At 39.0% G+C, this 26,831-nt stretch overlaps 1 protein-coding gene across 1 annotated transcript in view; it reads right to left on the reverse strand.

The window, feature by feature from the left end:
• Positions 1 to 16,821: 16,821 nt before the first annotated feature.
• The window catches only part of sorcs2 (sortilin-related VPS10 domain containing receptor 2), a gene marked incomplete at both ends in the record, with an annotated part of 304,429 nt that continues 294,419 nt past the window's right edge, over positions 16,822 to 26,831 (reverse strand). Inside the window, 14 exons of the mRNA XM_083992479.1 lie at positions 16,822 to 16,886; positions 18,093 to 18,298; positions 19,141 to 19,243; positions 19,573 to 19,620; positions 19,734 to 19,830; positions 19,951 to 20,073; positions 20,650 to 20,762; positions 21,686 to 21,809; positions 22,265 to 22,398; positions 22,839 to 23,025; positions 23,116 to 23,287; positions 24,069 to 24,188; positions 24,463 to 24,596; positions 24,684 to 24,804. Coding sequence (XP_083848605.1) covers positions 16,822 to 16,886; positions 18,093 to 18,298; positions 19,141 to 19,243; positions 19,573 to 19,620; positions 19,734 to 19,830; positions 19,951 to 20,073; positions 20,650 to 20,762; positions 21,686 to 21,809; positions 22,265 to 22,398; positions 22,839 to 23,025; positions 23,116 to 23,287; positions 24,069 to 24,188; positions 24,463 to 24,596; positions 24,684 to 24,804 — 1,747 coding nt within the window. The remainder of the gene's footprint in view (positions 16,887 to 18,092; positions 18,299 to 19,140; positions 19,244 to 19,572; positions 19,621 to 19,733; positions 19,831 to 19,950; positions 20,074 to 20,649; positions 20,763 to 21,685; positions 21,810 to 22,264; positions 22,399 to 22,838; positions 23,026 to 23,115; positions 23,288 to 24,068; positions 24,189 to 24,462; positions 24,597 to 24,683; positions 24,805 to 26,831) is intronic.

Consider the following 26,831-nt stretch of genomic DNA (forward strand, 5'->3'; position numbering starts at 1 on the left):
TGAGAGATTCCAAGTCTTAATCAGTGGGATCAGACTCCCCAATTTTTCCTTATTTATGTTCGCTATCTGAGCTTCGTCCAAGACAGTGTGATAGTAGTGGACCATATGTATGTTGTAGCCTACAGTTGTCTTAGCTCTATGTGAGCGTGCCAGACAAGTTGTTGTTTAATCAAATGTAGCCTACATTTCTTTTATGTTGTAGTGTACACTGTATAAGATTCAAACATTTGATTGGATGATTATAATCAACCTACCATCTTCCCTTTGTGTTTTCTGTAGGCTGTAAAAAAAGAAAGAAAAAAAGACATTGAAAAAGGTTCCAGTTAAAGCACTTCACAGTAAAGTACACATGCCTAAAAGGCGAATCAGAAAATACATCAATAGCTAAATACACAACTGGTGAATTATTTACTCTATGGTTGAGTAGGGTAGCCCCAGAGGCAACAACATAATATGACAACTTGAAATATTGTGTAAAAGTAAAGACTCGTTTAATCCACATTACGATTAGAATTCATCCAAGATTGTTACCACTATTCTACCAGCTGAGCATTCATTATATTTGACATTATGACTTTGTAAACTGCCTTAAAACTAGGACTCAATTAATGAGCAGCACTAAATGCTATTATCCCAGAACTGGCTAAAATGTTTTTTTTTTGTTTTGATCTCACATGTGTTCTCTATCAATAGGTGTTATTTTGCAAAAATGTGAAATGACGGCAGTGTAATTTGACTCTGAAGAAAAGCTGCACTTTGTTACTTTAGTCCCAGGGGGAAAAAATGACAGGTCAGAAGTAACACAACAATATAAACTGGAATTTTTCATATTTTTCTTGTTTTTATTAAAAATGTCGACAATGCCCTTGTTAATATGTGATTACAATCATATTGTGACTTTTATCTTATTTAAAAATACATTAAATTTAATTAAATTTCATTTTTGGAACCATTAATGATACTCATTTGGATTTTTTTTACGTTTGTAGATCACTCATTAACACGCAGCTTTTCTTTAAATTTCTGACATGTCAAACTTTAGGATTTGTTAGAGACTAATTAATCCGTCTAACCGTCATAACTATGACACATGAAACCGTAAATACAGCCAATCAACCAAAAAAAAAAAATTGCTCGAGTGCGTTTACTTTCCGTTACTGAAAACTGGTTCTTAAATGTAACTTGGTCAAAGTGAGACGTATCCTCAAGATTTTTTGCAGTTCTGTTAGGTCATGCATAATACCAAGTTAGACATATCAGACTTGTATGGGCTCAGAGAAAATCGCCATGTCTCCATAACCCCAGAACAGTTTGACAGTAAGTCTGTAAAATCCTCTGTATAAGTCAACTTCTTACATTACGCCTTTTCTGTATTTTTTCTTTTTTGTGGAGTTGTTGTTGTGGAATGGACTCACCTCTGTTGTGCCTCTCCTGTTGTGCAGACACACATCCATAAGAGCAAAATTAGAAGGCGTAACATATCCATGGCTAACTTTTTGTTAGCAGGAGAGGAAGACAGAAGGGACAGAGCAGAGGTCTTTATATAGGGCTAGGATGGGTCAGGGGAGTGTTTGTTGGAAACCCAGGTGGATGTGTTGGGTGGGTGGTTGCTGTGGATGCTGAATTACTGCATTACGTGATGTTGCAAAATGTGTAAATGAGTAACTGTAAGTGATAGGGACAGGGCAAGGTCTTTTGGGTGTGGTTTGTAGGTATGTATCAGAGCATATATGTATGCATGATTTTTGACCTATCAGCAGTTCATAGGGTGGGGATGCCCATCAAACAGTATATTACAAATGAGAACTTGTACTGTAAGACACTATAAAGGTTATTGTGTAATAAACAGAATACTTTGATCACGTGGAGCCACTTTTTCAGCACATATTGTATATTGACATGTGCGATTTTCCTATGTTCATATGTTTATTCTTCAACAAAAACAATACGAGGTACTAAACATGCAGTGAGTTAAGCCTCACCACCAGCTAATGGACACTACAAACTATTATTAAATGACCACAGTCATTCCAGTGGAAAAGGATCTGTTATTACTGCATGTGGTTCATTATCATAATTTATAAAGTAAATCAGACCTATTGTTCAGTTAAGGTATTCATACAGCAGGCATGAGTAGCCTTATAAACACATACAGTCAGCTCTCGGGTGAGCTCTGAATTCTTGGCAGCACCATCCACAAACTACAAAAACTCACTCGACTGAATCACACCATTTCTGTAGATTTTTCAGTTGCACATTCGAACTGCCAATATCCTGTTCTACCACGTCCCAGAGGTTTTACTGCCGAGTTCCCCAATCTCTGGACCATGGACCAGTACCACGTCACAGCTTATTTGGTGATGCGCTGCATATAAAGAATCAATTCATCCAAAGTACAATAAAGTAATGATAATTGTATCACCTAATCATTTATGGTTGCACTGTTTCTTTTTTGTCCTGTGCTCTCTAGTCATGATGGCGCTGCTCCAAAACACCTGCACACACCCATGTACAGTACACACACCCACAGTGCAGACAGGCAGTTCTAGAACAAACCAGGAAAAGAACAGAAAAAAGAAGATTACTGTCCATGACTGTAAGAGCTTTTTATTACACCTCTTCAACAATTTCACTAAACTGTGACAATACATTTGAGCACATTTGAGTCAAGGCTCATAATAATGTTTCAATGATTCTAGCCTCCTTGTAGTCATTGAGGGGCCATGCTTTAGTCTTTACCTTGTGGCCACATTACTTGCCATCTAATGTTTCTAAATCAATGGTATACTGAGATGTACTATCCTGGTTAACACAACGTATGGTTACATTGAAATCTTGGTTCTCTGAGTGAAGACTATCTCTCCACTCCGTTACATATTTCATATGTTTGGAATATGACCCCCACTGGAGAGATATTCTTGAGATGATAGAGATCGTCTGAGGCCAACAGACCTCATCTGAAAAGAGGCCAGAGACTGTTCTTCTTGAGGTGGATGACTAAATTATTTATTTATATTGTCGATTGTAACTTTTGCAGTGGTCTGTTAGTCTGTGAGTCTCAACAGATTGCTGGGAAATATTGTTAAACTTTGTTGAAAGATAATTTTCGCTAACTTAAATTATTTTGGACACATTGTCACTCAGGTGGCAAAGGTCATTTTAGTAGAACCTCATCATCCTATTTGTCCCATCAGCTGTTGGATGTGTTAATTGCATTGGTAACTAAGCCAACAAGGCTTAGTTGCCAATGCAATTAACATAGTGATGGACTCTGTGTGCTTACATATAATTACAATGATATCATGCATGTACGTCTGCAATTTATTTTTATAATTGTACTTTATGATATGTAGCCGTGGTTGATTTGGCTACTGTTGGATATCAAACTGCACCTCAGGGGCAATACAGGCTTTCTTATCTAATCTTCTTTTTTGCCTTCTTCATTGGAGACGTACAGGTTCAGAAAAGTGTAAAGTAACCATGAGAAAGAAAACAAGAAGAAAAATAATAATGATAAAATGACTAGCCGACTAGCCTGTTATAGCCGAAACCAAGCAACACCCATGGTATAAAATCAGAGACATAAAAGGGAGGGGAAGGAAAGCATAGTTGCATAACCGTTTTCCGTCCACCTGAGAGCCACGCCTAGTCTCTGACCTTAGCAACAGTTTTATCTCAAACCATCTAAACACATTCGTCACATATTTAACTATCAGGGGTGGAGGAAGAAGATATTCCAGAAATTACAAAATGGGATGGATTAAAAAGAGGTGAAGTGTCAGATGTATGAAGAAACACACTGTGATTCCAGTTGTTACAAGTAGGTTTCTTGGCAAACCAAGGAGGTGATGTGGAGGCTGCTGCTGCCTACTTGTACCAAGGTCTTGAGCAGACATTTGTACTCAATAACATCTCAGCCTCTGGGAATTCACAGTTTGAAATCCTTTTCCCAGGTACTTAGACTGATGCAGTTAAGTCAGCAAGCTAGGTAGCGGTAAGTGTCTGATCAATTTTATAAAACTTTTATCAAAGTTTGGTAATTGTGACAAACTTGTCTAAAAACAAACGCTGCTAATCACAACTGAGCAGTTAAAGAGGCCGAAAGCAAACTTCAGATTGCTTGATCCTGAAACTCCAATTACTAAATGCGAAACAAAACAACACTATTTTTTCATTACTTATTGAGTCCCCAGATTATATATCCAAGTCCAACTTATTGTTTTTTTTATGATGCTTTCATTTGATAGGTAAGGTGGAGACAGACAGAGTGGAAGAAGACTGTCTGGATCTCAAACCAGAGATCTGCTGTTCAGGATGTGCCGAAACTGTCCAAGAGACAGTCCAAAAATGTGTTGTTACTGAAAAATGCGCTGTGTTGGGATTTTTGTGTGGACAAACAATTTAAGCACGATTAGATGAGATTTCGGCGGTTGAACATGTCTCTATTGCTTTGGAAGTATATCAGCAGCAGCCATGATAAGAACTCTCTTAATGTTAAGAACGTGTCTTGAGTGCCTCATATATCTTATCTATAGAAAAGGAAATACTGGTCTGTCCTTTACAAAGAAAGGAGAAATCGCTGTCTGCAAACCGTTTCGCCAAGATGTCAATGACCACTTGGCAGTCGGGTTAGCAGGTCTTTTATGGGTGAGTGAGTTTAACTACCGCTAACCGCCACAAGTCATCACTTCACCTCACTGGTCCCTCATGACTGTTAGTGGCTATACCCACGGACCTCCGTTACATAGGGGTTAAGGAAAAGTGGGTAGGAAAGGAGATCATTTTCATTTTATTTCTATTTCTATTTATTTATTTGCACCATGATAAAAGACAATTACAAAAAACAGAAATGAAACAAGAATAGTAAGTGCAGGAGAGGTTAAAAAACCCTATATGGGCTTATAAAAAGCACCTCCCCAAGAAATATACATACATTCAGAAGATAAATCAACAACAATAGGAGAAAGCAACAACAAATAACAAAAAAGAAAGCAATACAAGTGCCATTTTATAGCACACAATTAAAAAAAGTCAGAAATAAAAACATGGGTATGTATAAATATAAAATAATTGTATTTGACTGAGTGAGTGTATGAGCATGTAAAGAGATAATGATCCAATGACAAATATACTGGAAAAGAAACTATTAGGAACCTTGATTTAACAGGTAAGCTTTCAGTCTTAACTTGAACATTTTGCGACCCCACTCCCCATAGTTTGATAAAAGCATACAATGTACTATGCACTCATTGATCCGTACTTATCTTATTGTGTTGAGGTATGGGCGGGGAAACACATATAAAAGCACTTTACAAAAGATTTGCATTTTACAAAAAAGAGTCATAAGGATGGTTCATCATGCTGGGTACCTTGATCATACAAATCCGTTGTTTTTAAAATCGGGTATTTTAAGATTTGAGGACCTAGTCAAATTCAAAACAGGTCAGATTTTGTTTAAAGCCTGGAATAGGTTGCTACCAATAAACATCCAAAAAATGTTTATGGTCAGAGAAAGCATATATGATTTAAGAGGGAACTGTAACTTTAAACAATCTACCATCCATTCTACCCTGAAAAGTTTTAGCATCTATTTTTGTGGTGTTAAAATGTGGAATAGACTAGATGAGGATATAAAAATGTGCAATAACTTAAAACAATTTAAAAGTAAGTACAAACATACACTCTTGGACAGCTATAAAGAACTTGACAGCTAATTTTACTCTTTTTATTTATAATCATGGTCTTATTTCATATTAAAGCAATATGTTTTTAATCTTCTGAATTGTATGGAACTACAGATGTACTGTATGACATGAATCACAATGTAAGGGGGGGGCTGAACTTGATAAGCTTTGCTTCCTTCAGCCCCTTCTCAAACTTGCACAGTATCATTATTGTTTTGTTTCTTGTTACATAGATTGTTTGTCTTTTGATGTGCTTGTTTGAGACAAATACAAATCAAATCAAATCAAAGCATCTTGACTTTTACAATACACTTAACTGTTTGGCATGAAAGGTATGTGAAAATTCAGATTTCTATACGAAACCACTATTGAACCCAGAGCCCTTAGGGTCTGTTGGCTTGAAGCTGACATCTGAATTGAATAATTTGTAATCCAGGCTGGTGACAGTTTAAAGTAGTTTGTAGTTTGTACAGGGTGTGTATAAAGAGCTTTGTGTGCCACTTCTGATCTTTAGACTTTTTCACTCTGTTTGAGTTCCTTAGAGCCACACGGGTATAAGGATTGGCATGCAGTGGGCAGTGTATGTCCTTTCTTATGTTTGAACAAGAATGCATGTGCTTGGTGGTGGTATTAACACAATATTTGTCTATTGTGAATGCACGTTTTCAAGAACTCTTCATACTTGTGTTGACTCATAGCTCTACACAATGGATGATATCACATCTGAAAAACATTTTAAAAACTGAAAACACTAGTACAATGGAATTTCTCTCTCAAAGGGAAAACTGTTGTCAAGTATCTTTCATTTACACTGTTTTTTGTTATTTATTGGAACAAAAAGAATATGATTACTTTATTACATGGATTACAGTATGAAATGACTCAGAAATGACATTTACATAATGGGATATTCTGGTAAGGCTTTCCAAGGTCATATTGATAATGCGTTGCAAGAACATTCATAAAACATTATAATGCATTTATGAGGCATTATAAAACTACATTTTCATTTTCATTTATTTTTTTTACCTCTGTAAAATTGATAGTATTTACAAGAAGAATCAGAGCCCTGGTTTGCACAGCACACTAACATGATAATGACTTTTAGTCATATTGGCACCCAAGTCCATTCACTGCTCCTCCTGGACTTTAGTTCAATTATCACACAGACTTAACTCAACTACTGCTGCTTGGATTAAAACCATCCCTCTGCAACTGGGTACTGGGCTTGGCTGACAGACAACAGACTGTTAAAATCCCTGATGTCTCACAGTACGAAACAATCGTATCTAACCCCTACCCTAACCCATTTCTTGTCTGTACCATCATCATTGGGGATTGTCCTCTTGTTGGTGGGTCTGGTCATCTGTGGGTCTTCGGTGGCCGTAGAGGCCAATCCTTGATCCACAGTCTCTGTTGCAATGGTGGCATATGTGAGTGGTTGTCATGATCGTTCTAGTTTGGGTTTGTGGAGCCGTTTTGGAGGTGGATCTCTCCTTTCTCTGTTGCTTCTTTGCTTCTGCGGCATGGTAGAGGTCCTTTTCTAACTGTGCTGTACCCTCATGGACCATCCTGCTCCACAAATCTGAGAGGGCTGCCTCCTCTCAAGTGTTCTGGCTGATGCATCACTTTTTAATGGGGGTTTTGATGGCGTCTTTGTACCGCTTCTTCTGTCCCCCTTGGGTGCACTGTCCTGTTGCTCACCCTGAGGTTTCTCCTGTTTTTTCTCTGTTACTGTAAGGGTTTTCTTTGGAGTTTTTCCTTAGTGGATGTGAGGGTCTAAGGGCAGAGGATGTTGTTATGATATTGTGTAAAGTCCTTTGAGATAAACTGTTGGGCTATACAAATAAACTTGCCTTGCATTGCAACAAGATGCTATTCAGTCTCTCTGTGAGTATTGTAGCTCTGCTGATGGATTTAATCCTGTTTACAACTGAAAACAGGTGCTCCACAGAGCAACTTGTAACAGGCAATGATATCAGAATACCAAGCAAACAGTTCATGTTGGGGAAAACATCTTTGTCGCAGTCCTTTGAGTTAGTCTAAGACTTCAATAATGGACGGGAACCGATGTCCCCCATCCACTTTCCATTTGATGAGTTGCCCAAACACAGTCAATTCAGGGTCCTCCAAACCAAGTCCATAATGCCTGCTTGGCGTGAGCAATGCGTCCAGCTGGCAAAAGGCAGGAGGGAGGCAGCAGTCTTCATTATTCCACATTAGTAGGTTGCCAGGTGCAGGTGTGGCAACACATTGGCATTTTTTACAAATTGATTGCTTGATCGAGAACATGTTAATAAGACTATAACAAAAACAAAAAAATGCATCAAATTTTTTGGGTGTGCCAGCTGCCTCTTTGGGTGGCACTGGCACACCCTGGCACACCCTGGCACACCCGTGGCTACGCCATTGTTTCATGGGAATGTAATGTATTTGTTATCCAAACCAGAATAAACCCTCTAACTCTCTGGAGTTGTTCTTCGACTTTCAGTAGTACAGTTTTTTTTTCCCTATTCAATTCAAGCAGAAGTAAGCGATCCGGTCGTTTTGGCTAATGCTGCGTTCCAGGCAGGCTTTTGAAACCGTAAATTACAGCTTCATGTCACAACTTACGATTTTGTAGCGTTCCAGGCAACCCACTTGTGTTTTTCCGACCTGTTTTACCTGTGAAAGTCACTATAACGGCCACTCGTAACTTCCGACCCGTGAACTCGTACCAGATCGAACTGGTACGACTTCACAGGTCGGAAAAACACGAGTTACGGGTTGCCTTGAACGCACCATAACAGTCCTCGTCCCTACGTCACCACATTCACGCGCATCCCTTGGCTGCACACACAGCCCTGCATGCCGTTCTCTCTCCTCATTGGATAAAAACTGTAGGATACGAGAAAAGTTTTCTCCTCGGCTCAGAGCAGAGCAGAGTGACTGACAGACCCGTGTTTCGGTCCAAACACTCTATGTAAGTGATTGCTGTCGGAAGATATAACTATTTAAGACTTATATTAACACAAATATATCGCTTACTTCTGCTTTAAATTAAATTCATACTTTATTAAAGACACATCTCAATGAGAGGTCCAACATCTTAAAAAGTTAAAAACAAAGAACATACAGAACAATACAACAATACATTAAAAAAAATAATAACAACGGTGATGCACATAAAATATAGCAATCACTGTCTGTACACAAGTGTACGCCAGTGGTTCCATCATTGATGTGAACCTGACTGAGCTGAGTACAGGATTGATGCATGAAATAATACCATTTGATGAGTTGGATACTCTACATATGAATCTATACATCAGATTCCGTATCACAGCAGCACAGGTATGGACCCATATTGCAAACATATGACTTCTTGGAGTCTTAAAGGGACAACGAGGAGTTTTGGAAAAGCGAAGCGTTTTCACACTACATTTATGAGCCTCCGCGCGCACCGTAAAATTCTTTTGACCGGCGCAAGACGGACTCATGTTTTCATTCATCAAGAATTAAAGTCAGATGGTCTAACTCTGGTATCCGTATTTTATCTCATATTATAGACGACAGAGGATTTAGGTCATATGAAGATCTCAAGAGCTTATATAATCTACCCAGATCTTCCTTTTATTTTTATTTACAGTTGAGACATGCTATCTTAGCTCATGGAGTTCCATGTAACATGCCTCTTCTCGAACATCCCCTTCTCAAGCTCTTAGGCATGGAATCTAAATCCAGAGGTCTGGTATCCACTCTGTATCAAAAAATACAAGAAGCTAAAGGCCATACACTGGGGGTGACCAAAGTGTGGAATGTTGATTTGAAGGAATATAACCAAGTTATTGATTGGAAGAGAGTATGGGGAAACATTAAGATTACGTCACGGAATTTCAATTATCAAATGATTCATTATAAATTTATTCACAGATTTTATTTAACACCCAGGAAACGCTGCCAACTTCAACTTTGCTCCACTCCCACTTGCCCCTTGTGTAACCGTAACCAAATAGGAACTTATTGTCATATGATGTGGCAATGTCCGGAGGTGGAGCTTTTTTGGTTTCAAGTAGCATCCCTGATGGGAGATATAATTGGGATCAACATACCGTGTAATCCGATTGTTTTGCTGCTAAACGATGACTCTCAATTAGTACTTAAGTTTACTCAGAAGAAACTACTTTTCTTAGGCCTGACGGCAGCTAAGAAGATGTTAATACAGAGGTGGAAACCGCCACACACACTCAATATCTCTCGATGGACTGCCTTACTGTACGACATTACTTCTCTGGAGCTTTCGATTGCTCGATCGAATGGGGCTATAACGAATAGCATTGAGGTCCTGTCTAAGGCATTGGAGAAGATTAGACTTAAGTTACATAGACAAAACTGGTTAGTCGATAGGGCTTAGTCCCCCATGTATGAACTATAAAAGTGTATGAAGATGTCTGGGTAAATTTGTGCATAGGGAATTGGGAGTTAAGGGGTACCTGTATGGTATGTTTGGTATGTATGTATGTTGAATATTTGGGGGATACTACTGGCAGTGTGAACTGATAAGATCACCCTTATCTCAGGATGGTCATTTTTATTTTTTATTTTTATTTTTTACTATTACTTAATTATTTATTTCCATTATTACTGGTGTACTCTTTGGACATTTGTTAGTAGAAGAGGAGAGGGACAAGGGGACTTGACATTTCTGTGTTAATTAATTGAACTGTATGTGATGTACTTCCCCCTTTATGTTCAGAGACTAAATCCAGCAAGGGGAAGGGGAGGGGAGGGAAATAAGCCAGAGGGGTAGGGGTGGTATGGGTGGGATAAGGGTGGGACAATAGCCCACATGGTTATGACATACTCATTTTGTATATGATGTATGGTGGTATATGTACGATGTACGGTGGTATATATATATATGATTTAAGGTGGTGTATGTATATATGTCAATTAAGTAACTGTGAATTTGATTTAATGTGGGCATATTGTAAAACGGGCGGGGGGGATGAAATAATAAAAACTTGATCACACAAAAAAAAAAAAAAAGAATTAAAGTCAGAGGTTCAAAGAGGTTCACATACCGTCGTAGTTCCGACCATAAACGGCGATTCAGCTGCTTTATTCTCATGACTCGTTGCGAAACCGAAAGTAAAAAACGCTGGTCGGCTCGACCAGCATCTCCGCCACCACTAATAACAACAAAATAACGATAGAGACAGAACGATATATTTATCGAAAATGGGCCCATTAACAAGTGTGGGTAGCGGAGATTCGTCCACATTAACGTGAGACTTTTTTATAACCGAATAGAAACTCCTCGTTGTCCCTTTAAGCAGCAGCCTCATACAGTCATTGTATTCCACAGTGAGTCTCTGCATGCTGCTTATCTTGTACATACACCTCTTGGTGGGTCTTTACATCCACTGAGCACATGGTGAATTTGTACAGCTGTGTGTTTGCTTGAGCATACATTCTTGCGACACTGTCTATGAATATCCTTGTCATCAGAGAAATCATTTGTCAATATAATGAATGACCAAGATATTTCATCTCATCATGCTCTATAAAGGGCAGAGTCTGACAGAAAAAAGTCAGGAAAGACTGAGCGTCTGTCTTCTTGGCTTGGAACAATGCCAAAAGATAACAAGATCATCAGCATACATTAAGTGATTAACTAGTGTATCTCCTACCATGCATCATGTGCCACAATTGTTTAACTGAACAGAAAGTCCTCCATATAAATGTTAAACAGGACTGGTGACAAAATCCCTGTGAAACATATCTATCTATTTGTTTTACTAGCACTGATTTTGTCTAGTCCACATGCTTTATTGCCACTTAACTCTTTAACTGCTTCCTGCACTTCTTGAGGAGTAACAGTGACAGTTGCATTATTATCTATTTTGTCCATTTCAAACACATTACCTTTCACACAATTGAACCACTCACAATACTGCCTCTGCCATAGCTGAGATACTTTATCAGAGCCACTCACACCATCAATATTAGATGAAAGAGATAGTTTGATTTCTTTCCAGAAGTCCTTCAAATTCTTGCTTTGCATTTTTCTCGCCAAAGAGTCAGATCTCAGTTTATTCTTATGCTAACAAACATAGGTGCACATTGCTACACTGTGTAATGCAGTAAACCAAATTCAAGTCTGAAGAGTATATTTCTGCATAATTTGATCACCTGCTCCACCATGTGGATGGAATGGGAACTGTTTTTTTGGTTGAAAGCCCAGAATCTCTGTGAGGAGGACCATCCTCCTCATTATGGGATTCAAAAACATTAAAATATCAACCTTAAAATGAAAAGTCCCACATTAATTGTTGAAAGCAATATAGTACCTAAAATGTACCATAATATAATATGTGTTAACTTTGTGATAACTTTATCACACTTGATTTCAGAGAACATGGGAATATTGGAGCAGTCACAATGCTTGGATGTCTGCTTGGTGTCTGGTTAGCGTATGATTTGTAGCCAAGTATAGATAATAGTGAATAGTGAAGCTTTTTTGAAGTGGGTTTGTATGGGTGACAAATGGCAAAGTATATCTGCAGTAGAAAGGTCTCTGCTCTCCCCCACTGAGAAACACCAACGCACACAGGCAGTGAACGGCAGTGTATTTTTACCGCCTACGAGAAGTTTCATCTAAAAAAATAATACACCAGTTCAAGAGTACAATATAAAGTATAAAATTTACAATGAATCAGCTGGGAAAAGTGAGTTTATCTGGAACTAACCAACTCACCCAGTATTCCTCCAGGCAGGGTCAGATGGCAGAGGAATCTGTTTCCAGGTGCTTCCATGTTGTGAAAGCAGGTAGTGTTACTCACCAAACTGCTCAGAACAAGGCATCTATGGCTGTTGGCTCAGTGCTCTGCAAACAAGTGTAACACACACTTTAATGTAGAACAAAGAACTATATGAATGAACTAACCATCAATATCATTAGAAGAAAAAACAGGACAAGTTCAATCTTTTAGCTCCCAATGTTTAAAAAGCTGTGGTCTCTGCAGATAGCAGGCAGTCCTTGCATTTCCAAGGTATTTTAATTTGGCTTTAGCCTAAACAAAAAATAGTAGGGCAATAAATGAGGCTAATGCTAAAAATGGACATTGCTTTTTCAAAACTACATTGAAATAATTTGAATTTGAAGGCTACTGTTGCAATGTTGAATGCAGAGAAGACACAAGTAGAGAGCTACTCTAAAAACGCAGGGCTGCATTTGTCAAATGCTCACTGTTCATCTTCTAGGTCAACCTCAAATTTACACACACTGAAATGTAAACGTTTCACACTTGAATTAGTAGTAGGCCTACTTGTTCACCTCGTTCAGGCTGTGCACCTGGTACTTCCGGTTGTCCCCCAGTCTCGTCCTCTTCCCAGTGAGTTTGGGCCGGGTCGGCAGATGAAGGACGGAGGGAAGAGGTGTGGATGAACGGGATAAAGGTTCTTCATGGCAGGTGAAGGAACAGGGTGGGCTACTACACACACACTTTACTCGTGGTGTTAGGGAAGGCTGCGAAGCACAGGACAACTAAACCAAAGACTAAACTCTTCTTCTGTGACGCCAGGACGTGAGTAACCTCCGCCATTTTTTAAAGTCTGCCGCCATTCACAGTTTTTTTTTTTCCATAGAAACTTTATTCATGTTAACAATGGACACAAAAAAGAACATATGCCAGGGGATTAAAATGATAAATTATTTTACACAAATGTCAGTGATTTTGACGGCTTTTCTGTTTTTAGAATGTGGGATTGTTTGATGTAGCCTATTATGTGAACTTTTTTTCAAAAATTAAAAAGGATGATTTGTGATTGGCGGATTTGGATATGATATTTTGCAAGTAATTACATTAAATTGATGATGTAATATTGATCTGATTTGTTAGCAGCATATAAAGGATCCAAACAATATAAGCCCATAGAAAAACCAGAGTGTTTTCATAGAAAATGTTGATTCTGATTCTGAAAAGACACAAAAGGTTTTCTGGCAAATCTTTTAGGGTGTAGCTTACAGTATAATGTTAAGCACTTTATATTCTTTGTGCTTTTCCTCTCTTCATTTCTAACCAACTTAGTTTCAATCTCAATTTTTGCTGGTAGCCTACAACAAATCAGGTGTGTGCCCGGTGTCTTCTCTCTTTCTTGCCCACTCCCGTCCCGATATGCATGCGAATAAATGTGATATGAAAACAAAAACTAGTGAGGAAAACACAAATGTACGAAAACCACGTGAGCAGACTTCTAACAACATTGTGATGTTTAAATGAGGGACTGACCGTGACCCACCTTCATGCCAGTCTGTTCGTCCAAAACACACACCAGCAGGATGCAGAACAGTTTCTTTCCTCAGGTCATTAGCCTCTCCTTACTTACACACACAAACACAATTTTTATGCATGCACATACAGTGTATGGATGGACAATATTTGATGTTTTACACTTTATTGATTTTATTTAGGATGTTTTTGATTTGACTGTGCTGCACTGTACTCTAATGTATATTTTATATCCTGGAGTTTTATCCAACATAAAAATCACATGAGTTTACTTGTATGTCAGAGTGGCAATAAACTTAAGAGAATCCTGAAGGTACAAGACCACTAAATAGTGTAGGCTACATTTCAACCAGGCTCCACACATGCAACATTTTGTGAGCTGAGAAAGCTCTTCAAAAAGAAATCCATTAGCTGTAATATTAATGATAGTGATCAACACTGCACCCTCAGATGTGCTGTGGCCTGAAAAATAACCTGAGATGTGATGGACCTGCACTTGAATGCTTTTCATTGCAAAAGTCATTGTTGGGCATCAAAGAAGAGGTGCATCCCACCTGGACTCATCACTTTTCAGTGTCCCAGTGAAGCACTTCCATTGTGTTGTAGCCTATTTGCAGCAGGTTTTGGAATTTGGTTTTGTTGTGAATATTTGCATCTGTCAAACTAAAGATGTTTCCTGAGGTTTGTGTTTTTGTCTATTGGCATGTGTTAACAGTGCATTGAGCTTTCTGTGCCAGGAGGTAGGGTTGGCAGGAGAAAGAGGCCAGTGTTGTACTGAGCATTGGTCTTACTGGACATTAGAAGACAAACAGCAACTACATTTATTCATTTTTGCCTAAAGAGGTATGCAAACCAATAAAACCAATGGACTTACAAGTTATAGGAGTGATTTATTCCAGGATGCAGGTTGAGTGCACTGCGCTTCCTGATAAGGACACACAATTGTTTAATTGCAAAAATCAACAGAATAAATAGATCAAACAAACGGCAGAAAGAAGAAAAGAATCAAAGAAAACCAGTGCGGTCAAAACAACATGGTCGGTGCCATCATTTGTGAAACTCGCTCATTATTATATTGTAATATAATTTCCACTTTCCCCTTTGTAAAGAGGACATACATGATACAATAACAACACATCACTAAAAAATTATGAACAAGTTGAGCATGAGCAGAATATGTACAAAAGATGAGTTAAGGTGTAAATCAGAGCAAGTGAATGTGAACTGTTGCTTTAAATACAAGACGAACTGGGATGAATCATATGTGAACTTGGTGTTAGTAGCAGTGGTAAAGTCTGTAAAGGCCTTTTACCCAAAGACGTTTTGATTCAGTCTGTCGACTTGTTCTGATACCGAGTGCACTGCTTACATCATTAGTGCAATCAAACAATAGACTTCAGAAAAGTCATCAGAGACACTCACCAGTGTTTACACATACTAGGAAAAATGACAGAAAAACAAGTGTATCAAAAATATCCATATACATAGTCATCACTGTGTACTTGTGAGCATCTATAGAAGACAACGAAATTATTTGCAGTTAACAGTGAAGACAGTAAAATTATCTTCCTCATGAGATCACACTGAAAGTATTGAAAATGGACACGTGCAGGCAATGGGGCTGAGGAAACTGGAAATAATGGGAATTCTTCAAATTCAGGAAACTCTGTGAAGGGTAAGTCAAAAAAAAAAATGCTGTGTATATTGGTAGACATGTTAAACATTCACACACATGTCAAAAAGGAATATGTCCAAAGTCATATTTACACATTTACATACAACAAACCAAAACTTTTTAAGGAGACATGATTCCACCATGGGCTACGCCTAATATAGGCTGATACAGTAAAATATATCAACTACACCTTCCCTCCATCACAGCAACCTTTGTCTCCAGGGGAACGAAGTCTGACGCAAGAATGTGTGGGAGAGGACAGTTGTTGGAAATAAATAAACTGACCAACAGGTTATGTCGCTGCTGAGCAAGATCAACACCTGCTGCTTGAGGCACCACGGGACAGACGATGTGCTCCTACAGAGGTGGTGCCGACTTTAAACACCACACGCCAAAAAACTGTGTGTAGTTAAGAGGAAATGTGCATGTGCAGTGATTTCTGATGAACACTGAAAGCTGTGTAAACATACTGTAATATTTCAAAGCTGAACTCTCCGGTCAGTACCTGTGAGTGAGATTGTAAGAAAGTGCAACACTGCCCTCTCTTCACATGCAAATTCTCAAGGGTTCATCATCATAACCTTACATTCCATTCAGAGAATATTATTGCCTTTGAAGAGAGAGTCTAGTAAATGTGGGAAGCACAAAAGGAATGAAATAAAACAAGCGAGGGGAGAGTAAAAATACATGTTTCTTGAATTTACTTGCACGCTACCCTTAGTGCTTGAAAGTCACCTCCACACCGTCTTTGGCAACCACCTACTGTCAGTAGCTGTGGCCTCTTGGTTCGACCCTCTTTGAAAGTGAGTATGCCTTTGAAACCAGCGCAGTGAATCATGCTTGCTGATTTTGAGTGTCTACAAAGTGGCAAGACGATGTACAGACGGAGTTTATTTTTCAAAACATACATTGTAGGTGTCCTTAGTGTCCTCCATCTTCACCAGGTGTCAGTACGGGCTGAAGAGAGGGGGAGGGAGGGAGGGGGGCTCCAGGTGATGTAAAATACATCCGAGAAAATGCCGTTACTTAAACAAAAAAACAAAGCTGGAAGTTGAGGGAGGCCATGGTGTGGAGGTGAAGTATCCAAGGAGAAGGAGGAGAGGAGCGAGGAGGTGGAAGGCAAAGTGGAGTCCCTGTGCTCATTAGCCAGCTAGGCTAGGCTAGTTTGCTAGCATTGCCATGGCAGCCATCAGCTGGTTAGGTAACTGTGTAGGTCTCTGGAGTTGATGCTCAGAACCACCCCTGAATGGTTGCCTGGCAATAAGGGGGAAGAAGGAACGGGACACAGACAAATGAATGAGCAATGCTAAACAACAACTTTAAATCTCAACATGCTCTGGCTCACTTGGGTTCAAGTTGCCCTGTGGAGGTTTCTGTATACGCCTGGTGTTGAGTCAAAGCTCAACTTTCATTCCTCGATATTAACTAAGCTAATTTTCTGGAAAATATGTTACTTGCATTGTTCATAAAGAAACACTGTCATTTATTACTTCTAATCACATAGTAGTGGAACTATTTGCTGTTGTGATCATTTAATAGATCTATTAAAAAAAAAGAAAAAAAGTCAATCGATTAATCTTTTGTTTTATAAGATCTTGAGAAATTATCAGAATAATCAAATGTTCCTACTGCTCCCCAAGAGAGAGAGTTTCAAACCACTTGTCTTTCTCCTCTCCACAGGGCACTTTTCATATTTAACATCCATGCAAACAACATCTCATAAATCATTGGTCACAGTGGTAGGAAAAGAGTAGCTCTCAAAGCCATGAATATATAGCCTAGTTCTTATTCACTCATGGTCATATCACATGACATATAATATCACAGTTATAACATTAACAGTTACGACCAATCTGCATTATTTAATGTGGTGCTTGGACATAAAAGAGCTTCATTTAAGACTTTAGGGACATTATGTCTTTAGCAAGACCAAAGCCTCATTACAGTTGGTTCATTAGGCCCACCCTTTTTTAAAGGAGTAGCTCAACATTTTGACAAATTTGCCATATAATCTTAGGGGTATGTTAATTACCTTTAATTATCAGTGCATGTTGTTTTGTGAACGGTACAAGCAAGGGCTATGAAATAATCATGTATAATTATGGTACATTATTATTTAATAGCGTGGTGAATGTGCAGGTCACAACTTGTCCACCAGATAATTGAAGGTAATGAACCTACTCTTATGACTAAAGGGATTATGGCAATAGGCGAATTTGCCAAAAATGTTGAAATATCCCTTTAACCTTATAATTAATTCCTGATATCAGTAGTGGCTTGTGATCAACTTTGCAAGTAAAAGTAAAGATTTCATAATGTGGCTAAGTGTACCAGTGATAAGGATGAAAAAGGGGAAGTTCTTCAGTACCTTGGTGTGTGTTAGCTGCTGGTGTTAGTGGCTTGGTTTTTAGTAGCAGTGGTTAGTGGTAGTCCTTATAAGGGAACAGAAGGCGGGGCTACCTCCTGCGTTACCTAGAGTCTGCGAGTCCAGGTCATCATCAATGAACTCCTCTCCTTGGATGATGTGCTGTGTGTCCTCACTGTGATTGACGGGGCTGGTCATTTCCTGCTCCTTCTCATTGTGCATCTGGGCGTACACGTTGCGGTTGCCTGGAAGCTTCCTGAAAAACAGTGGAGGATAGGCATCCTCAGTCCTAAACCAAGGACTGTGGGATTTGTTGTTCTTATAAGATGGGGCTGTAGTTTTGAGCTGCATATTCAAGTGACTTTTTGGTGAATGTTTGTGTTCAGGGTGTGAGTTGGTGCTGCTGCTGGCAGGGGATTGACGTGAAAATAAAGCATGCAGGTGTCTCTCACATTAAATCAACTAGTCTTCATGCAACAGTGTTGTGCAATATGGTGCTATACATAGTGAAATAATAGAAAAATATGTCAACAATCACAGTTTTGCCAAGGGTTTAAGCAGCAGACGGTTTCCTAACATCTGGTGCATTAGGCTACTAGTACAAATCAATCACATTCTCTTGATATTGACAACAGTAATGGCAAATGTAAGCATGCTAACACATTAAGCCATGGCACTATTGACAGTAACAAAAAATAGGGGTAAGTAAGTACAGCCTCAGAGAGAAACTAGGAAAACTGTAGACTCTAAATCAAAGTAGAAAAGTTATTTACTGCATATAAAATGCTAAATACCATGAAATAAGTTCTCTCAATATCAGCCTCATGCACATGCTGCATATTCATTGATTATGCTTGTTCATGCTTTGCTTTCAGCTGTTATTTGAGACTCAAGCGTGACCTTGGTGTTAGAACATTAAGAATGCACATAAAGTGAATCTTCTCACTCTGAGTAATTTGTTAAATTAATTATGTAACAACATTATGTTTATATAGCAAAATACAAAATATCTTTCTCCTAAAAATCACACAAGAAAAAAAAACTTCTTTCATCAACATCAGTGATGGTCAATAAAAGGAATTGGTTGAGTGCAGTTTAATCCAGGCTCTTGCTGACATGCTGTAGCTGTCTCACATGACTCACCTCTTGAACTTGAAGAGGATGAAGGAGCCAGTGGCGATGATGCTGATTAGGAAAATGATTGCTAGAGCCCAAACACCTGGACCATCAGCTGCTCCATGGTAACCTAATAAAGATTCACACAGATACACTGATGAGGAATAATTCATGTCCACACGATCAGAGCAAAAAGGTTAAGAGGATTTGCAATTCAGTGTAAAAACGGAAGAAGATATCAAGAAGACAAAGATCTGCAGGAAAGTGAGATGAAAAGACCTGTCAACCAAAATCCAAGCCAGTTAAGTTTTCAACAAGAAATATTGTTGAAAATGAAGCACAGCAAAGCCCAGACCGGCTCAAACCGGATCAAACCAGGAAAGGAAATGGTGCAGAAATCAGAGAATATTGAGATTAGGTTGATTCAGAGATCTGCAGGTGTATGGGTCATGAACGCACCATTCTCTGCTGCTGTAGCTGTTGTGTCATTAGTAATTAGACCTAGCCCTTGAAAATAAATGTATAACATGCAATTATCATTAAACAACAACAACAATAAATAAATGCACAAACGAAATGCAGGTTTAAAAGCAGACTAAATGGTCAGTAATGAAATATACCTCCATTTGGGTCAGCCAGCATCACCAGTACTTGTAGTCCTCGCACCACAAAGCTGACATTGTTGTCGTTGAAGGCCTGCATGATGGCTTGAATATGCTGAGGATGAGGGGATGTTAAACAAAAACACTTGTATTATTAGGAAAGACATTTGCTTCTACCAACACAATGAGCCATTTATATAGTATTTGTAATGGATTCATATCTTTGTGCATGTACCTTGTCTATAAACACACTCTTCTTGGCTGGTTTGCTGTCCTGTGGGAGAATGTACAGGTCTGCAGTGGTGGGCAGGCCCGGCTTGACCACTGTAACCAGGGACTCCTGAGGAACGCCTGTAACCTAAAGTCAGATGGTTATTGGCCAGTCATATAGCTACTCAATAAACAAAACTGTGAAAATATAAATACTAGCAATAAGTCATGTGGCTTATAATAAACCCTAAAGACACAGAAAGCTGCTAGTATACAGTAGTTCCTGAACCAGATCTCCACCACTTCTTCAACCTCCTAAACCTTTTGTTTCTATCAAGAAAACATCATGAGTTGAAGGGGAGGTCATAAGAACTTGGGAAAAGATAACCATTGTTCAAAACTACACCTACACTAGCCTACATACAGTACTCTTACATCAGCACAAAAAACAAAAGCAATAAACCACTGATATATTCATAAAAAGAATACAAGTAGCATTAGTTCAACCATTAAAACAATCAAGGGATGAGAATTAATTATTTTCATATACGTTGTTTCCTGATATGGCACTTGTGACATTTTTACACAGAAAACTAATTTATGTGCTTTATACAACAGGATTTAGGGGGCATTTGTCTTTTAATAAAAAATATGCTGATATTATATGATATAAGTAATTCAATCTGCATTCTCCATGATGGCTCCTACAGCCCCCTCCTTCTACCTTAGCGAGTATGTTAGTGACCACGTGACCAATGTCCTCTCTCCACTCTGGGATGTTGGGGTTGAAGTGGTCTAGGTTGCTGCTGAAGCTCAGAGGGATGACCTGGAAGTTATCTGGAATTGGATGAAACACAGGATTGTTGTCAAATATCACACTTCCCTATCCAAAAAGGAATCTTATTAATGGATGTCAAAAACGTTGCAGGTTTAAATATATAACACATGCAGAATGTATTGATCTAGTAATGTAGAGGTGTAGAAACACAGATGTACAGAGATGTGTGATGTGTCGTGTTGAACATATACGAAGATTCAATTTGGACAAACATGTGTTCATTTACAAATACAGATAGCCTACATAAACTACTCTCTCTCTCCGGGTGTCTTATTTTGTGAAAGTAACTGGAAGTGCGTTGGTCACAACGGCTAGCTTGAGTAGCGCCGAATTCGTCCAAACAAAATTGTAAACACTTGGTATTTAGACAAATTAATGACACACTGCTGATCTAAACGGCTACTTTCTCGCCTAAAAATGTTTGAAATGTTGATAAAGTGATATATTTACAGAGTTTAGAGCTAAAATGAAATCAGCTTCTGACTGCTGATTTCTGCTCGGGTAGGAGGCAGGCTAACACTACCTATGCACTTCCAGCGTTTGAGCTAAGCTAATTAGCGGTGCGCCAGCTCTGCCCGTATCTCCCTTGTTACTGCACACACAGTCGAAAGGATGGTGTCTATCTGCTTGTCATGGACTCGAGAGTGAGGCAAGACACGGAAAAAAAAATGTTGGTGTATCCCTTTAAGGTAACAGTCAACAGTTGTATCTGAATGAGAGATAGACCATAGATCTCTTAACTCCAAACTGCAAATTTCACAAATGAATGAAACCCCAGGGAAGACCATGAATGACATTTGAAAGCTCTGGAAAAATCTGCTGTAGGACAGTGCATAATTCAGTAACTTCAGAAGAGCTCTGTTTTCTGTGTTTCATAGTCAATTCCTCTACCACAAGCTTGAATAACATTTCAATGTGTTACCGTAGACCCGGACAGTGCTCGTGTCCTGCACCATGGATCTGCCATTGGAAGCCTGGACGGTGACTGTTATCTCTCCCGTCTCAGGGAAGCGAGTCAGAAGACTGTTTTCTAGAGTCAGTGTGGGCTGCATGAGAGGAACAGATGGATGTTAGTTCTATCAAGTTTTCAAGCTTCCTTATCAAAAAAACAACAAAGTAGCGCTTAAAATGTCAAGCCCTGATCACAGTCAGCATCATAAAAATAAAGAATAATAATAACAATGGATTACATTTATATAAGATCTTCATTGGGCATAAGTTACTCTTATCTAGAATAATCTACTTATTTTGCTGAAAAATAATAATAATAAAAAGGAATGGAAGGTTATTGTGTTATTTGTAAGCAGTAAAGCAATATACTTATTATAGAAGTATACTTATTGTACTTATGTTTTCCATACAATTTGTATTGTACAACATTATGTCAATGGTATGTACACTATTATTATCAATTATGCAGCTTCAGAGGAGTAAGACATTCAAAAACACAGTATGAAATTCTAATGCTACTAAATGTATGAATGAATGAAGGTGAAGTTACCTGCAGACTGTCTCCTATCCACCAGTACAGGACCGTCAGGTTTGCCTCTGTGGGAAGAACAATGGCCGTCAGATTGACCTCATTGTTTCTCCCAGCGATGGGAACCACCTCTAGGTGAACTTCTTGTAGAGGAGCTGTAAGAGAAGAAAAGATGATTCATGGAGGTGTGTAGGACTAATTCAGAATGGTTGAAATGCTTCAATAAAATATGATTCAGTGTCCGCTGCAGTCTTCCTTATCGGTTTCATCTCTTACAACACAAAATAGTGCATTAACTTTTAAAGCTGTACAAAGAAATTTTGTCAAAGTGAGAGACGAATAGAAGAAAATCTCCACTTCCATCCCCAGACATTATACTGTAGACTTTCCTTGTATGATAACATTTCAAAAGTCAGATATAAAAAATTGTTTCTGGAAAGTGAAAAGTTATCTCGTTTGAGGAGCACGCCTGAAATGTTGTTTAATTTTGGAGTTGTGTGAGTTGCTTGGAAATAAAAGCTTCAGTATCTCCAAAAAGGATAAAATCCCAGAGGCCGTCAACGTGTTATGTTATGTTGTTATGTGGGAAGCTGACCTGTGACCTGGATGTACATGGTGGCCTCATCATGTCCTGCCATGTTCTCTGCCTTCACCGTGACCTTGTAAACTCCTGGGTTTTCATAGCGATGCTGGATGGGTTCATCCGTCACAGTCAGATTCTGGTAAATGGCCCGTACCCCGTCACCGAGGTCCACCTGGTACCTGGTGCTGCTGGTGTCCCCCTGGTGAGACAAAAGAACGATGTCCAGCACATTCAAACTGAATAAAGAAAGGAGGATGAACCAACAAGAGAATTATACCTTCCATCCTACCTGTTCCTGGTGGACAATAAATGTGATGTCATCACCGGGGCCCACAGCCAACATCTGCCCTTTGATGCCGACTCTCAGTCCTCTAGGGGGCAACAGAGGGCAGCTGTGCTGTTTAGCGCTCTGCTGCTTGTTTAGCCCTCCTTCACACGCGTTAGACACTACCTTCCTGTAGCTAGAGGACAGAAGAGAACAGTGATGTTGTCAGAGTAGGAGGCTGTTTGGTGAGTCTTTACAACAATCTTGAACAGAAACTTACAAGGTTCATCTCACTGCAAATCATACATTATAGTTATCTGTCAGGAATCCAAAGGTAATATCTGATGCTAACCTAAGATTTGAGAATCGAGTCCAACATGGTTCCGTCTTGTTTTTACAAGATCAGCACTGCAAAAATTCAAAATCTTTCCATCTGTCTTATTTCTTGTCAAAATGTCTCATTTCTGGTCAGAACTAATCTCTTTCCACTTAAAATAAGACTCATGACCTAAAAATCTACTTTAGATCATTTTCACTTGTTTTAAACAAATTTTTACTTGAAATAAGTAGAAAAATCTGACAGTGAAAGCAAGTTTTTTGTGCTTGTAATAAGAATGAAAAACTTGCCCCACTATCAGATTATTTCAAGTGAAAATCTGAATGAATTAAAAAGTATCTAAAAACAAGCTACTTTTAATGTGATGAGTCTTATTTTAGGTATAATGAGATTTGTTTTGACTAGAAATGACATTTTGACTAGAAATAAGACAAATATTCTTGGTAAGATTTTGAGTTTTTGCAGTGAGTATAATTTCTAATATCACGTCATTTCTTTCAGCTGCCGAGCTTGAATGTTGTACATGCTTTTGTATATTCTCTGTCTATTTTTATATATGGGTTTATTTTTTCTATTAAGCACTTTATATTATAAGGTGTTCCCATAAAATGTGTGTGTGTGTGTGTGGACATGTACGGACCCAGTGGTGGACTCGTAAGTTTGTCTCAGATGGCAGTCTTCTGGTGGTGAGTCTGGATCATGCCAGAAGTCCGCGAGGCAGCGATCACCCTCTGCGCGCGATCGCTCGAAACCATAGTCACTAAACACACAGACAATATAATAATAGTAAAAAAGCAAACTCTTTAGAACTAAACAACAGACATGGTAGATTTAAAAAAAAAAAATCTACTTATTTAAATCAATCTACTTATTTACTTAATGGCACAAACATAATAAGAGCAAGAATAATTTGAGTGTGGTTTGTTGTTTTCAGTAAGCATTTAACAATTTTACAGCCTTTGTTTTGCATATAACTACTGGCTTCAAAGAAGTTCTGAAAGTGCCAAGCTTTTCTGTAATTCTTTAGGTCTCACCAAGTGAAATCCTTCTCTGTGCATTGACAGGGTTTGATGGTGAGGGCTGAGGTGTAGCTCTTTCCTTTGATGCAGAACGCCGTTTCCTTTCTTTTCCTGAAACTCCGCTCTTGGCCCATAATACACTTCTCTCCCTGAGAGTAGAGATGTGAGAATTTATTTTCAGATATAAGCAGGTATGTGTGTGTGTATGTATATGTGATGTGCGGTTTCTACATTACCTGAAGGTCTGTAAGCTGCCACAAGTCATAATCAGACTCAGTACACTGATGGGGAAAAGACTGCCTGAAGTCCACTTTGACCAGTTCCCAATCTGACCTGTAGCTGATGTGGCCAAACACACTGTAAAACACACACAAACACACAAAAGAAGCATGTAAACTATGTTGTCAGGCAGTGAATCCAATATAGACACTGGGCAGTGTTTGTGCTCCTTCACCTCAAACAGCCAGTATTGTATGATTGACATGGTACAATGATGACAGTTTGTTCTGATTAAATAATTTAAACTAGAGGTATTCCTAAGTGTTGACTGAGAAAGACAACGCTGGGACTACGGCTATCACTTCACTTCACTGGTGTTTTGTCAACTGTTAATAAAGCAATATCACATGAGTTGGTGTGATGTGGGAACAACCTGTTATGACCTGGATTTTGAATTCCGAACCAAAGAAATCTTCTGTTTTTCAATATTGTCTTGTTCACCCCCCCCCAATATAGCCTGTTAACCCCACTGGGAGCATAAACAATGGCTCTCAGCGCTACATGTCCCCCTTCTCTCCACTAGATGGCACTGTTTTACAATGAAACACAGGTGTGAGTACTATCCAACATATCCATGTTATCAGAGAACAATGGAGGCAGACGGATACAATAATAATAAAATAATAATAAAAGTGTTTTTATTGAGTTTTCAAAAAGTACATCATTCATACAGAAAAACACAAACTCAAGTCCTACAGCACAATGTAAGACTAAACTACGAAACAATAACACGACATACCATACTGAAACCAGACATACCCAGACAGACAGACAGACAGTCTTGGATGAAAGTTATTATACAAACGGATTAGAAGATTAAAGGAAAAAAAAAGAAAAAAAAAAGAGGGGGAGGGGGGGGGGGTAAAAAGCTGCCGGTTATGTTGGAGAACTCATTTTCAAAATAGGAAATAAAAGGCTGCCAGACCTTGGAGAATTTATTGGTGTTGCCCTGTATAGTAAATCTAAGATGTTCTAATTTGAGGTGTGCCATCACCTCTTCCACCCGTCGTTTATGGGATGGCGGTGTTGCCTTTATCCAGTTAAATAGGATCAGTCTCCTAGCCAACAGTGAGGTGAATGCTATTGCCTTCCTCTGAGAGACTGTTAGTTGAGTTTCCCTCGGTGCCACACCAAAGATGGCTGTCAGAGGCACTGGCTCTATATCTTTGTTACAAATGAATGAGAACGTTCTAAAAATTTTGGCCCAGAACTCTTTCAGCCTGGAACAAGACCAGAACATGTGGCATAAGTTGGCTGGCACCTGTTTACATCTAGGGCAAGTCGGATCGGCCCCCTGGTACATTCTTGCCAATTTGTCCCTTGACAAGTGGAGTCTGAGTAACACCTTGAACTGTATCAATCCGTGTCTCACACATACAGAGGAAGAGTGTACTAGTTCCACTGCCCCTCCCCAGTCAACCTCCGATATGTCCAGCCCCAATTCTTCCTCCCATTTCCTTTTTACACCGTCCAGGGAAGGGGAAGCCACCTTCTGAATATCCGCATATAGCGTGGAGACTGTCCCTTTAGCAGTCGGATCTGTGTCCATCAGCTCGTCTATCCATCTGCTTTGTGGAAGCTCGAGGGAGGGGCTGAATGTCTTTTTCACAAAGTCTCGAATCTGGAAATATCTAAAGTAATTAGTCTTGGAGGAGATTCCATAGTCCTTTTCCAGCTGAGCAGCAGACATCAAAATACCATTTTTAAAAAGATGTTTGACACATTCCACCCCAGCTCTATGCCAGACAGATACAATAAATGTCAGTAACACAAACAACATAGTGCCATTCTGTGTTCACCTTGATGGACAGCAAATAATTGTTTGAGGGAAGTGATGGATGTCTTGACTGTTAGTCCATTTTCTTGTCCATACCTTTGTTGTTGCTCATTTTCATATGAGGCTCTGTCTCCATCAGAATTCTACATATGTATATTTAAAAAGTAATATTTTCCCTTTGGACCAAACTTCCTTTAGGATCCTAGGGCTCTATGGACCCTCCTTGTGCATTACAGGGCATATGACCAAAAACATAAATGATGGCCACAGAGTGAAGCTATGCCACTGATGCTGAGTAGTTTCTACCCAAGCAGATATGTGCTGAGGT

The sequence above is a fragment of the Trachurus trachurus genome, assembly GCF_905171665.1.
Source record: "Trachurus trachurus genome assembly, chromosome: 18".
NCBI lineage: Eukaryota > Metazoa > Chordata > Actinopteri > Carangiformes > Carangidae > Trachurus > Trachurus trachurus.